Consider the following 15,222-nt stretch of genomic DNA (forward strand, 5'->3'; position numbering starts at 1 on the left):
CTCTCAACATTAGCTCCCCTTCATGTGTACAATGGTCCCTTTTTCATCCAGATCATCTCAAACTTACAGTCCCTCTCAGGTCAGCCGAGAAACAAGTGTGTATCTGTACTCTCAGTTCACAAATCTGTGCACACAGATCTGTTAGTCCTATGCACAGATTTGTACCCAGAATACAGATTTACACTTTTTTTTCTCAGCTGATCTCAGGGTGGCTCTTGACAAACTACACAAACAACAAGTCAGTGTAATATCACTTTTGTTTGTAGTGATGTTATTAACAAAGTGCACTTAAATGCAGTCATTACTGGTAGGAAGTAACTAAGTACAAATACTGTGTTACAAAAAGTTTTCAGTTATCTCCTTTACTTGTGTTTTTTTTCTGATAATTTTTTACTTTTACTCCCTTCATTTTAACACAAATATATTTACTTTCTTCACATTACACTTCCAAAACAGACTCATTACTTTAGCTTCAATGCATTTGAGGTGAATTCCCAAAATCAGAACTGATCTACTTGGTGTTTCCATCAGTGCATACAGTATTACACACAACAGACATACCAAGACGATACAGATGAGAGGAGACTCAACTACTGAGAAAAGGCAAGGTTCAGTTACTTTTGCACAAAACAGCTGGTAGAAATATCTTTCAGATGACTACTTTTTACTTTTAAACTTTTGAAAATTTCAGAGCCTGTACTTAAAGTAAGTAAATAATCTCTCTCTCTCTCTTGCAACCTCTGGCTGTCAATAACAACAAAAAAACTGCAAGGGAAGGGTTACTAATGCTGTACATTATGTTTCCAGGATTATCAGTGGATGCACTCAAGCCTCAGCCCAGACCTTCCCTACATAACCATGTCACTGGCTTCCTTTTGATCTGTGCACAGCTGTAGTGAAAGTGGTTACTGCATTTGAAACAGCTGATCATTGTGCCAAAATCTGGCCTTTCCACAGTCTTTGCAGGTCCTCTGTGTCTCCGGGGCACGGTCATGTCTTCTTGTGAGTAGTTCAGGTAACACACTTGAGAGAAAGACATCTTGTGCTTTTGGCAAAGCCTCCTGCAGTAAATCCTGATTCCTCAGGATACGCTGCACGATGAACTCCTCTTTTCTTTACTCCTCTCCACCACAAAGTCACAGTAGCTAACGTCACACACAAACGTGGAGCTGTACTTGAGAGCATGGGTGTGAATACTTCAGTCTTGTACTGCAGAATGTCCATCAGGCATGTTTTGCTGGTCCTGTCAGTTGTAGTTACATGGTGAAATTTTGAGCTTGTGATTCGACCAGCCCTATACATGTGCCACTCCTTTGACCTTGACTGTTGTCGTGTTACAAATTCTAGTTTCTCACACTGATGAGGTTGTACTTTAGTCTTTAGTTTCACCTTTTCACCATTTCACTTGCATTGCCTGCAGTGAGAGTTCCCTTAGTGTTGGGTTAAACAAAGCAGTCAGGGATGTTCCTCTGCATCGCTGTCAGATGATGCTGTTTCTGCGTCACTATTCTCCAGACTTGTCAGGACTGCAGCATCTTGCTCCACAAACTGCAGTTCTCGAATGTCCTCATCTGTTAACTCTGATGACAGATGAAAAAAGAGACATGATTACTGGGCTGCATAATATTCATTTTAAGAAACCTGACTGAATTCTTACTTAAATCATAAAACAGAACTTAAATAAATGCAGGTGTACATAAATAATAGGCTATGGAAGTTTCAGAATCCATAATATGAGGCAAAACACACAGACATGGTCTAAACTAACACTAACTAACATTGTATGATATTGACATTACTCAAACTGTCACTATAGAGCTTTATGATTTTCATCTCTTCATTGAAAAGGAAGACCTTTCTAAGGATAGATTATGGTATAAACAGACTAAGGAGAAATCTTGAAAATGAATTAAATGCACTATGGAAAGAGCAAACTTATCTAAACTCTGTCAACTATTCCATGTCTCTGGGTGTGACTCTGCTCTTCCTAGCAGTTTGTGAAGCTGCTGGAAGCTGCCTGCCTAGCCTCTTTAGTTTGTGGAAGCTGATTTCCCTCAGTGGAGCTGGCTTGACTTCTTTTCTGCTTATGTCTTTCCACATGCGTACCCCAGAAGTAACTGCTGCTTTCTCTGTCCTCCCCATTCTAACACAGAGCTCAACTTTCAATGATATTGCTGCAGCATGAACCAGGCCTGAAATGTCAAAAAAGACACAATAAATCAAAAGCCAACCCAATATATATTTTCAAGTTATGACCAGGGCTTGACTTCCTCTAAGCCACATTTTGTCTGTGGCTCATACATCTCATAATTCTTCTAGGTAATTTAACGTGTATCCAACCCCAGCTCAATCATGTTTGACTGCAAATAAATAATACTGGCTGCTGAAATTCTGAACCCACTTACCACTGAGTGTACTTCATGAAAGAGTTAGTTTCATGCCCTGCTTACGGCTGAGTTACAGTGAGTTGAGGTGAAGACATTAACTGAAATATGTGAGAATAATGGTAAACGGAAGCAGATTTCATGTTTGCATAACAACTAGCTATGTAGGTGAACTCGCTAGCTAGCAAGCCAACAATACGAAATAATACTTACCCTGCCAAGCAGGTACACTTAGCTGTCAGGACGTAGTTTTCTGGTTTATTGATTATAACCCACACATCATACATGGCAGTCTTATGCCCTTGTCTTTGACTAGGAAGGATATCTGACTTCAAGACACATAACTCAGAGTCTTTGTCATGGTATTTAACAGTCTGCACATGTCCACAGATAATGTAGTCATAAGCATCCAGTGACTTGTATGCTTGTAGTTTCTCGCGGGTGTACACGCTAGGTTTCAAAACAAATAGGTGTATATATCGGGCCACTGAATACTGGGCCACTTACTAACATCTTCTACCCACTCACTAATACCATACGGATCTGGAAGTTAGTTTCCATTTGTCAAAGTCAATTTGTTTAAGTAGCATTAGCGATCTTTGGTGGCTAATGCCCTTGCATAGCTTGACAAGCTGTTGTGGTCTGCCATACTTCCGTTGCTAAACTGTGCGCGCAACCTGTCTTTGTCATCGCTGTTTACAAACTGTAAAAGAGTCTATAGAAAAATAAGATATTATGAAATACATGATTTGGGTGGGGTGGATGCAACCAAAGTATTTTTGAGGGGATACTTGTACTTTTGAGGGTTTTGTTTCCAAGTCTGAATTTTACTCTTAAGTTAAAAATCAATGGTTAAAAAAGTAACCAATATTCTGATTAGTTTTTGAGAAGATAGAAAAAATAATAATATTTGTTGATTTTGGAGGCTCCTGTGGACAAAAGCAGTAGTGTTTCCACCACCATAACTACAACATATAATGTCAAAAATAAAATTAACTGACTAACTACAACTCACTGTAACTTTGGTCGGGAAAATGTAAACAGAGGCTTGTTTCATCTGACTTCGAGGAGAATCCGACACGGTGTCAGGCATTAATAACTACACAGAACTAGCCAGTCCTCTCCTAGATGGTCTCGGTAACTTAGGTCATACAGGCATCAGTAATAAATTGAAACTGCTTCATAAGCAGTTAAAACTCTTTGTAGTAGCTTTAAGTATGCTTTAAAGTATATATTTAGTATATATATGTATATATATATATATATATATATATATATATATGTATATATATATATATATATATATATATATATATATATATATATATATATATATATATATATATATATATATGTATATATATATATATATATATATATATATATATATATATATATACATATACATATATATATTTAGTAAAATTATAACGAACTATTGTATAAGCCTACCATTTGAATTAATATCCAAACCTTTCATTCGCACAGCAGCAGGCACAGCTTTGGAGAAGTGACAGTGACCTCTGGCCAGAACAATAAAAAGCAACCAATGCTCTGAGTAGTTTTTGAGAAGAATACTTTTTACTTTTACCACAGTAGTTTTACTTGTAGTTGAGTAATATTTCAGTAATGTCAAAGTGTTTATAACTGAGTCTTCCTTCAACCAGTGATGATTTCATCAATACAGACACAGACATCCTATCTGTCAGATGTAATATAACCATGAAATTACACCTCAGCTCAGAATTGCATTATGTTCTTTCATACTGCTATCTTATTCATATGATTGTTTTGTTCATAACGCCTGAGGAGCTTCATTTAATTGCAGCACTAGCTGTTGTCTCAGCAATAGAAACAAAGGCTTGCTGCTTCACCCACTCATATTTTCCATTTGGGATTTTCCAAATAGGTCAGCCTCCTCCAGTTGTCATTACTCAGTAATCCAAGCTAACACTCGTCAACTATTTTTGTTTTTCAAAATTTTTGAAATAATAATTCTCCTACGGCAGCCATCATTAATTACCACTCACACAGCCTGCATAATGCACAAAGACAACTTATTTTGGAACGTAGCAGGTTTCAAAACAATTTAATCATCTAGCAGTGTGCACAGCATTGGACTGTACATCAATGCAAAACTATGAATACTCATTCACACATATTGTGCATTTCTAATATTTTAATCTCATGTAAAGATTTCAAAGTGCATCACTCTTTGGTAGTTGTTGCCACTATTAAGGCATCTAATCTTCTAAATACAGCAAACCTGAATTGCAAGTAGTATTGTATTATAATTTATCCAGGAAAGGTTAAGCATGCAAGCTCTTTCATAGAAACTGCTTTATATTCATACAGGCCCAGGGTCATATATGGGATGCAAGCCAGCTCAACACAACCTGGTACTGTCAGCTACTCACTGCCTACTTGGTGACTAATTTTAATTAACTGCTCTTACTGCATTGACTAACTAAACTAAATTAAAGGTAGGGAGAGTTCATGGCGATGATGTGCTCTCCGTGTCAGGCCCTTCTTTCTGTGAGTCCCATTTAGGCAGACTGGCCTTGGTTGGCCTGCCTGTCATTGGTACTGCAGGTAGTTCCTGAGCATGTTGGGAAGGGGAAGGTGGGAAAGAAGGTGGAGTCTGTCACGGCCAACGCAGTTCCTGATGCACTGACGACACAGTTGGCTCAGTAGTCGTGGTGTGGCTATGAAAAAGAGACAATAAAACAATATATAAGCTAAATTACTTACAAAAGAAAAACACTGACGAGGTTGGATGGTATTTTTCAGAACTGTCATTCTACAAAAGTTGGGACATTGTGTGAAACCTTAACAGAAACAACGTAATGATTTGCAAAAGCTTTTTGACCTATATTAAATTGAATACAGTACAAAGATAATACATGAAACATTCAAACTGATAAGCTTTATTGTTTTTTATAAATATATACTCAACCAAGGAAAAAAATGTTGAAGTTATGAAAGTGAAATTCTTTCCTATTCTTGCTTGAAATATGACTTCAGGTGCTCAACAGTTCGGGGTCTCTGCTGTTGTATTTTGTGCTTCATAATGCCCCACACATTTCCAATGGGAAACAGGTCTGGACTGCAGGCAGGTCAGTCTAGTACCTGAACTCTTTTACTAACAGGCTACGCTGTTGTAACACATGCAGAATGTGTCTTGGCATTTTCTCGCTGAAATAAGTAGGGATGTCTCTGAAAAAGACGCTGTCTGGATGGCAGCAACATAATAATACAATCATGGCAGGTCATAAGTTCACTATAGTTAAAACGCATACAGACATTTGTGCCAGTGTTTCCAAAAGCAAGAGGAGTACCTTGTGTCACTCTGTGTAGGCTCAGTAAAGATCACAATGATTACATTTTTTTAATCAAATAATCAACACCTACATTTGTACATAAAATTCCTCAATGCTGCATGAAAATGTGGAACATTACCCATCACTAACGTACGACTTGCACTTGTCCATCTTGGAACCTTGAGTATGATTCTGAATATATCATTAAATGCAACCTAAATCTTTCTCATTTGTTCTAGGTTCAGGTATGTGGGCTGCATACTGTGGAGTACAGTGGGCTCTAAAAGGGGCTGTTTTAACATCATGTGTACTCATATAAAATCGTGAAATTATGTACCTTTCAGCATCATTGGTAGCTTCACAGACATGATGTTTAGCCATGCCTTGGGCACTAACACACCCCATACAATCACCAATGCTGGCTTTTGAAGTTACTATGGTAACAATCTGGATGGTCTTTTTCCTCTTTAGCCTGGAGCACATGACGTCCATTATTTCCTAACTTTTTTAAATGTGTTGAAAGCATCAAATTCAGAATGAGTCTATATTTACAAAAACAATAAAGTTAATCAGTTTGAATATTACATATCTTGTGTTTGTTGAGAATGTTTTTATGTTGTGTTTTTATCTACATTTTAGACACGTCCCAACTTTATTGGAACTGGAGCTGTACATCTGTTGATGGAAATGTTCAAACACAGACATACATATGAGAAAAAAGATGCCAACACAAGTCTGTAGTTTCTTAAAAAACAAGTTGCAAGTGTTCTCTTACCTTCATAGAGCAGTAAGAAGCCCTCTGTCAGACTGCTGGGTGGAGCCACGTCTACCGGCCTCTGAAACTCTGTGTTCCTGGCATTAATGTCGGCACCGAAGTCCAGCAAGAGCTTCACTACAGCGGTGCAGTCTTTTTCTGCAGCGGCGTGTAAGGGTGACTCCAAGGATTTGCCTTTCTGTACATTTGCACCTGTATGCAGGACAACTTGATTACTCATTCAGCTCACAGTCCAGCTGGAGAAACTTAAATGTCAGATCAGATCAGAACGTGTTGTTCCTTGTAATCTAGGAGTTACTTTGCGACTATATGTTCTTATTTACAGGACATTTCTTATGTACCTGCTTCCCCTCAGCTGCCCTCGTCTAGCTAACAATTTCCTACATTTCCCAGAAATGACTTTCAACAGACCTGAGAGAATGGATGTGAACTTGTTACTTTCAATCAAGCGAGCGATACAGGCATACAAATAGCTTGAAAATGTGATCAGTCAGCTGTGAGCTGACTGCTTTGCCGCTCCTTCCTCAAATTGAATTGTCCTTATATGATCTCTAGCGAGACTTTTAGCAGTTTTGGGAAAAAAAACTGACAGACTAACAACTGCTGCTGGATGTTTTATTGCTGCGGTGCTGGAAATGCCTGTCATATCATGTCCTCGACAGTTCATCAGGAATAATTAAATTATACCGAAATAAGGCTAAACAAATGTGTTCTTAAAGAATGGCTCATCTTTATTTATTTCATTACTCTGTTTTAAAGGTTCAGAGTGTAAAATTTCATATTATTCATAAGCATGTTTTCATTAATATATAATCACTTGAAAATAAGAATTGTTGTGTTTTTGTTACCTTAGAATGAGCCGTTCATATCTACAGAGGGCATGGCTACTAGAGCTGCAACAATTAGTCAATTAATTGATTAGTTGTCCAGTCTACACAACACATTTCACAATTTTCTGGATCAAACAAGGAATCAGTTGAGAAAATTGACAGATTATTTGGTAATCAAGAAAATTATAGACAGAGTCTCGCAGCCACTGCTACAAATGATTGTCCTACATGCTTGGAAGGCGAGGGTGAGATGAGGTGTGTGCAGTCTGCAGGTTCAACACTAGATGCCACTAAATCCTACACATTAGTCCTTGAATATAAAGTTAAAATGCTAAATGCTTTTCCTTTTAAAATCCACTATGTGCACACATGTGTTAGTGTATATATTTCCTTGTCTGTGCACAACAAATGTGCTTATGTGTATCTGTGTGTGTGTTCATATAGGATGTGTGCCTCTCTGTGTGGAGATGTAAAGATCCACACTGTGCTGCGAGCTGACCTTCCCTCAGGAGTTTCCTGGCACACTCCAGCTCTTGGCAGACGCAGGCTGTATAGAGCGCTGTGCCCAGGTGAGGAATGTCCATGTCCACATCTGCCCCCCAAGTCACCAGAGCCTCCACACAACCGTAATGACCTGGAAGTAATGGAGCATGAAGGCAGTAATCAGTAAGTGACAATGCGAGATAATTCTCCAAGCTGTCTGCTCGGGTCACGTTGGGATTTATTTTTAAGGCTGTTTTTCACACTGCAGGTTTGTTAGGAAAGAGTTTCATAGCACAGACACAAATACAGGCTGAAAGACTGGATCTAGTGTGAGATGTAATTAGCAGTGTTGGAATGTGATATTGGTTCATACTGTAGATACCAAGTGAAAATTTTGTAATGATATTGAATATAAGCAGCAAAAACATAATTTTTTGCATAAATAAATTTTCTTGCACTTGAACTTACTTGTGACAGTTGTCACATAACATTATTTAGGTGTACTGCACACTAAAGGAATAGTATGGATTATTTGAAATGGGGTTGCATGAGTTGCAATGTCCTGCTGTGGACTGCTATATTTAGAATATTTTTAAAACTTTTTTGCGATGGGAAACTGCTGTGATATAAGCCAAATATCGCCCTCTTCAAACCAACCAGACCCAGATTTTACCTCTGTGTTTTAAAAGGGTAGTCCTGATTGTTTGAAGCCACACAATAACACAAACCTGCAGATCGAGCAGCTGTAAAATGAAATGACGTGTTCTGAAAGGTAAAATTACTGATTTTGCCAAAGGAGTTTGGTTGGTTGGGAGAGAGTGATATTTGACTTGCAGAACGGCTGTTTTCTGTATGAAAAGGCTGTCTGACGGTAAGGTAAAGGGTTGAAAATATTCTAAACATTCAAAAAAGTAATTCATTATAGTAATTATTATTATAGTAAGTAATTATTAGAATGAAACAGGTATGAGTACTGGAAAACAAGTGTAAGAAAGTAAAAATAAAAGACTAGTATAAATTAAGTTAAAGGCATAATTTAAAGCTACTACAGGGAATGTTCATGTTTTGTTGATTTTGGAGCCCCCCGTGGACAAAAGCAGTAGTGCTTCTGCTGTAATAACCAAAAAAAAAAAAAAAAAAAGAATCTAAAAAAAAAATTATCTAAATAAAAATCTCCTCCTCCTTCTTTCTAACTGACTGACACACTACTCACTGTAGCCTGGAAAAATGTAAACTGAGGCTCATTTCTTCTGATTTCATGGAGAATTTGACCTGGTGGCAGGCATTAATAATAACAATAGAAAAAGCAGCTCTTCTTGGAGATGGTCCTGTTGGTTTATGTAGATCATACAGAGGCATAAGTATCAAATTCAGACTGTTTCATATCCAGTTAAAAACTCCTTGTTGCGGCTTTAGTTTCAGTAAAGACAAAGTTTGTATTTACAGTTTATAGACTTTTTTTAGTGCCTTTTATGTGGCTAAAATAAGTTTTGCTGCTGACCCTGTTCACAGCAGTACATTGCTTTGCTTCTGTGTTGGTACTCCTCTCTGTAGGTAATACACCTATTATCAAAAAGTACCTCATACAACCCCACTTCAAATAATTCGAACTATCCCCTTAAGTCAGTAGGTCAATACAAAACTACCTGATCTATTAGTTAATGCACTTTGTCATGTATGCAGAATATTTTGACATAATAAACCTTTGCTTGTAGCTTCATGGATCGGTGAGGGATTGTATATAAGGCTCTGGGGTTTTGCTCCATTTTCCAAAAGAATCTCAGCACATGCCACACTGCCAACTGTACAGGCGTTGAACAGAGGGGTGACTCCATCAATTGTAGATGCATCGACCTGTAAACACATTTTTTTAATTGTTATTTTTAGGCCTTGTTTAACCATGCAAGTTGACTAATAGCAGCAGCCTGAGGGAACAGTTGAAGGGGAACAACAACAACAACAACAACTTAATAGCTCTACAGTGACTGTAGAAGAGGAGCAGTGCATTGCTCATTTGTTGCCCCAACCCAGATTTCCCCAACCGTGGAAAAGACATTTGACCTGTGCAGCTTAGCAACATTAAAGGCCAATACGTGACTTACATTTGCTCCCGCATCAATGAGAGCTCGGGCACAAGCGACATGGTCGCCAACACAGGCCTCGTGAAGGGGTGTCACATGGTCTATGGTCCGAACATTCACACTGTGACCCTGGAAACAGAAACAGCCCCAAACATTTAAAAGTCAGAGGGGTCATTGAGCAATACATGACCTTTGTTAACCTCTATTGGTGAACGCCAGGAAGTAACTCTCTTTTATAAAACAGACCCTTTCTCCTCAGCTGCGGCTGTTAGTTATTCACAAACTATACAGTACAGCCACATTACAACAATAGAGATTAATAAGCTTGCTAATTACTGTGAAGAATTAATATGGGTCTGGTAAAGAGCTTATAAATTACTGTGTAAAATACTGTAATGATATCACTGCTTTGTCACAAGCTCGTCTGAGTTGAGAACAAGACATTGTTGGCTTTGTAGCTGAAATGGCTTCCTCTCTTATAGCACACTTTTTCAGTTTGTAAGCATCTGAAAAAGCAAGAGGGAGAAGAAATCCCCTCACTTATTAGCAATTCTGTCAACTCCCTTAGATACTACTACTATATTATGGCTACTCTGTAGTGAATGGGAACAAAGATAAGATAGAACTTTATTAATCGCTAAGGAAATTCTTGTGCCAGATTGCTCCAACATTACAGTAACAAAAGAATAACGATAATATAGCATCAATATAAGTGACACAATGAAATAGAAAGCGTAAAGGATTTATTAATTTACTTAAAAAACATTTTTAAGCCTGCATTATCCAAGAGGGTAAGTAATGTCATAAACATATTGCTTTTCACCTGACATTTACTTAATGCACAAGATTTATCATAAAGGGCCAGACGTTGACTGTTTAAGACATTGCTCCAACCCTTATGCTTATTGTAATTTACAACCTGTGCAGCAGCAAAGTTGCAGGCAACCGATATTGGCCAAGAGGAAGCTGTGGCCTCCGACAACTTTAGCAACAATGTCATGCCCTGTTAAAGGTCCAGTGTGTAAGATTTATAGAGATTTTGTAATGTGCAGTCAGTAGTTCTCTCAGGTGTATTCTCATTTCATTTATATGAACTGTTCTTATTCTTTATTTTTTATATTTCCTCTTGGCCATATCGTTCTTGTTTATATTTCTTGATTCCTTATTTATTATTTATTGATGCAGTACGATGTGTATTGATGCTTCTTTTTATTTTGCTATCCACTTTGCTGCTGTTTCACTGCAGATTTCACAATTGTGGGATAAGGATTATCTTATTTATTTGCAGAACATAGGAAGGGGAGGGAGAGATGAGATGTTTGCAATCTCCAAACTTACCACTAGATGTCACTAAATCCTACACACTGGTCCTTTAAATATCAATCTTTGTTTATAAATCAATTCATACAATCTATAATCTTGTATAATCTTGTTATACACTGTTATTCCAAGTGAAAGAGAGAGGTATTCTCAAAACATACTGAAGCCTTGACTTAACTATAGGAATGCCAGAATTTAGTGTTTGGAACTAATGGAGTTACAGATGGACTAATTTAGATGATTACAGACAGTTCCACACAATCCTACTGACTTCTTATTTTTCATCCAAAACATTTTTTAGTAGAAATTTTCTGTCAAAAAATTCCTACTGCAGTCCAAATAGCAAGCTGGACCCATACTTGGTATATAAAACAGGTTGAATTCCTATTTAATATATGATCTATGGTTGAAGCGAGTTGTCTCTCCTCCCCAGACTTGAGGAAGCTCAAGCAGGCTGCAGGAACACCGCAGGAGCGCAAGACAGGTGCAACATTGCAATTTGACAATAAAAAGCAGTGATGTGTCCTCCCCTTTAAGTTGATCAGCTGTTTATAATAGTCAGTTGTCTGTCCATGTAAAGCCAAGCCCATTATCCTGAAAACAAAAGCCCACTGCTCTGAAAATATACACTCTGGGGTTGGAGTTTAGTAGTTGCCTGTCTTACGACCTGCCAGACTCCATTAACAGTTATAAACATCCACTCCTTCTAAAAGATTATTAATGATTTCTTACAACTCATGAATAGACACTTCCTCACTGGACATTGGGCATATGCATTAATTTGAACTCTAATTAACTAGAAACAGGCAGACTAAACCAGTTATTCTGGCCCTGAGTAGAAATTTTAAATGAGGACACTGCAGCTACAGTGTTGCTGTCAAAGAAGCGGGTATTTCAACTTAGCATGTTTCCTCAACCTCTGATGACATATCATGGTCATTTTATGATAAATTACAGTAAATTTGGCACAGATTTCTCCTTTAACATCTAAACTGTGAGTCTATAAAGGCAGTGATACAGAGCGAATTGCCCAGGGGACAGTTACAACAGACCCCATGTGTACAGATGAGGCCATGCACATGGCTTCTCCCAGGGGACTGTGTTCTCTTCACCTGTAAAATGAGGGTCCTCAGAGCCAGGAGGCGGCCCTGACTCGCAGCATCATGGAGGGGTGAGCGGTCTGCCCAGGATCCTGCAGTGAAAATAAGAATTCAGTGCTTACATCTATTTGCATTTATTATCATCAGGCTGGTGCTCTTATCCAGAGCTGCTTACAGTGATTGCAACAACAGAACAAGTCTCAAACCCATCATTACTAACAGTTCAAGAAGATAATAGTCAGAACCTCAACAGAACATTACATGTGCAAATAGTTTATCTCCCCTGCAGTAAAAATGACAGGGAAGTATTTGTACATACAGTTGATATATGCAGAAAATGTTATATATTTATTTTCTTGTATTACAATCATTCAAGCTTGAAGATGTGGTTGTAAAATACTTACTCTCTTATGTTGAATGAATATGCAAGTAAACAAAAATAAGCAGTACCAGTGAAAACAATTTAGATTTTATGTCTTTATGACATTATTTTACCCTCATATTAGGGCTGCAACTAATGATTATTTTCTTTATTTGTGATTCTGCAGATTGTTTTCACAATTAATTGTTTAGTCAGTAAAATCTCAAAAAATTCTGCTTTTGTCATCCAACAGTCCAAAACCCAAAGACTCTTAATTTACTGTCATAAAATGACAAAACAGCAAATCCTTACATGCAAGAGGACGAGAAAATCAATGTAATGGTAAGGCTAGCACTGCTTAATGAAATCACAACCACAAAATTTAATTGATATGTTTATCAAAGTCATATTTCTACCTTTTAAGTCATATTTTGCCCTTCATCTTCCAAGAGTTAGAGCATGAGGCAGCATATTATGTAGGGCTGTCCCAAATACCATTTTGTGGGCTTTGGAGCTTTGGAAGTGATTACCAGCGAATCTTCGAAGCTTTCGGCTTGACAGCTTCTAGCTGCTCACTCGAGCAGCATCAGCCCCTTGGAGGGCGTCGTGACACTCAGTCTTGACAGTTGTGCTGCTGAAATGCATAATTTGGTGGTTTATTGGTCGGTTCGGGTTCGAGACGCTGATTAACACATTTTTGCAGGTTGGGTGGTGCAGATTGGTTCTCATAACGGGTCAGTTGGGTGGTTGCGGATGTTAAAAAACCTTGACCTGTGCATCACTAATAGATTACATTTCACAAAGAAAAAACAAACAAAACTATCTGAATCCCAAAATTGAAAACGGAATACCTGCCTAACAAATAAATATCTGAATATTCGGATCCAGCCCTAATATTATTATATGACGAACAGTACTTGAAAAGTCCTTATGCATTAAACAAACAAACTAATATGAATTTGAAAAACTGACTGTGGCCATTTGACAAAACTTTGGCAAAAAAAAACAAAACATTAAGCACACCTGAGTCAATGTCCAGAATAACACCCGCTGCATTCCACACGTGCTTGTCATCATCATCATTCTCATCTTCGTCCATTTTCATCATAATTTATAGATAATAATCGACCTAATGTTTCCTAGGAAATTCATGCTCTTTTATTCATGCAGCCTATTTTCCTTGACTGACATTAATTTGAAATACGGACATAAAAGAGCCAGCCACAGACATCAAACAGATTTCTTAGAACAAGAAAGACCATATCTACAGGACTGTGACTAATACCCTAAGCTTGGCTAATTAGTATTCCATGGAGTGGGTCCACTCTAAATGAAACATCCCCTTGAATGATAGATACAGATTATGTTGTCGCCGTGTCTCGCTTCCCCCAGAATGTGCCTTCGGACCTCCTGTCCCCGAGAATGTAGAGTGTTGTTTTGGTTGCTGTCTGAGTGTGAAAGGGTGCACTGCATAGCTGGGAATGGAAACTAGGGCAGGATGGGGGCGAGGGAGGGAGGGGAGGGGGGGATATCATGACTGTGTTCTATTAATACATTAGAGGAAAAGAGCTGCCAGCCTACTGTGTCTTCATTTAATATTGAATGTACAGATGAGGATTTATAAGTAGCTATTACGCTAATGAAAGAAAAGTAGGCTATCATTAATATCTACTGTATGTATTAATGTGAATACACTTAATGGCTCTTATACTCATTGGATTAGCAATGCAGTATTTATAGCTCATTTGTAAACACGGAAATTGTGAGTACGTGTGTGTGCTCGTGGGAGCGGGGAGCACTTCAACTTGATTTTAATGTCAACAATATTAATATTTTCTACCTATGACCCTGTACGCCTCAGGACAAATATGTTTCTTGGTGTATAGTGGTTGCATTTTACATAAAATTTGCCTTTAACACACAAATATAAATGCTCAAATTGACGCAGTGCGTGAAACAAAGACACCACCTGAATAAAAGCAAAGAACTTTTCAAGGCTTTTTATGTTTTTGTCAGAGTACTCACGTTGTTGGCCAGTATAATCATAGAACTCTGCTGATATCCTGGCAGCCTCTTTACGGTTCCCACGGACAATGTAGAAGTATGCCAGCAAGTTGAGGGAAATCTTAACAAAGAGCTTAAAGCAGAACAGTGCCAAGATGCTGAAGTAAACATTGGACAACTGGGTCGCGAAGGGCTTGTTGGTGAGTTCCCCTGTTGGGACTGACATTTCCTCCGACACGTTACAGAGGGGCTTTGGTTATGATGAAAGCAGGATCAGATGCCACTTCAAAAAGCACAAGAGTAGCCTACTTTTGCTCCCAGTGTACTGACTGGTTGGCTGGTCCTGACAAAGTACAGGCTGGAAAAAAATGCTCTGCAGCTGCTGCTACTGTGCCTGAGAGAAACTAATGCAATGTTAGTGTACAATGTGTGTGGGTGTGGGGGGCGTGTGTTTGCAAGTTATGCAACTAACATTTTACATACAGTGTTACCTGTTCCAGTTGCAAATGTGACATTAATTATTTTAATTATACATAAATGACAGTCAATAAATAAACAAATAAA

The 15,222-nt window shown here is 38.1% G+C and overlaps 1 protein-coding gene and 1 pseudogene across 4 annotated transcripts; both read right to left on the reverse strand.

Moving 5' to 3' along the window:
- Positions 1–737: 737 nt before the first annotated feature.
- On the reverse strand, positions 738–1,593 carry LOC146327210 (uncharacterized; annotated as a pseudogene).
- On the reverse strand, positions 1,440–15,185 carry asb5a (ankyrin repeat and SOCS box containing 5a). 4 transcript variants are annotated; one of them, XR_014770627.1, is made up of 8 exons: positions 14,680–15,183; positions 12,306–12,385; positions 9,895–10,002; positions 9,496–9,646; positions 7,809–7,943; positions 6,480–6,671; positions 4,840–5,089; positions 1,440–1,580 (listed from the first exon to the last, which is right to left on the reverse strand). XR_014770627.1 is itself a non-coding variant. In XM_084719707.1 (8 exons), the coding sequence occupies exons 1-7, from the start codon at positions 14,882–14,884 to the stop codon at positions 4,962–4,964; spliced, it is 999 nt and encodes a 332-aa protein (XP_084575833.1). In that variant the 5' UTR covers positions 14,885–15,185; the 3' UTR covers positions 1,441–1,580; positions 4,945–4,961. The 4 variants fall into 4 exon arrangements, 3 of the variants coding, with proteins under 3 accessions (XP_084575833.1, XP_084575832.1, XP_084575834.1); XM_084719707.1 differs by having other exon boundaries at positions 1,441–1,580; positions 4,945–5,089; positions 14,680–15,185; XM_084719706.1 differs by lacking the exon at positions 1,440–1,580 and having other exon boundaries at positions 4,457–5,089.
- Positions 15,186–15,222: the final 37 nt, after the last annotated feature.

Source organism: Lutjanus erythropterus, chromosome 5 (assembly GCF_056507025.1).
Source record: "Lutjanus erythropterus isolate fLutEry1 chromosome 5, fLutEry1.hap2, whole genome shotgun sequence".
NCBI classification, from domain to species: Eukaryota; Metazoa; Chordata; class Actinopteri; order Lutjaniformes; family Lutjanidae; genus Lutjanus; species Lutjanus erythropterus.

Excerpts from the sequence above, each read along its gene's own strand:
- asb5a (XM_084719707.1), bottom strand. The coding sequence starts at position 14,884 with ATGTCAGTCCCAACAGGGGAACTCACCAACAAGCCCTTCGCGACCCAG. Across the intron at positions 7,944-9,495 it reads CCATGAAGCTACAAGCAAAG|GTCATTACGGTTGTGTGGAG; the intron begins GTTTATTATGTC and ends CATTACTTCCAG. Across the intron at positions 5,090-6,479 it reads CTTCTTACTGCTCTATGAAG|CCACACCACGACTACTGAGC; the intron begins GTAAGAGAACAC and ends TCTTTTTCATAG.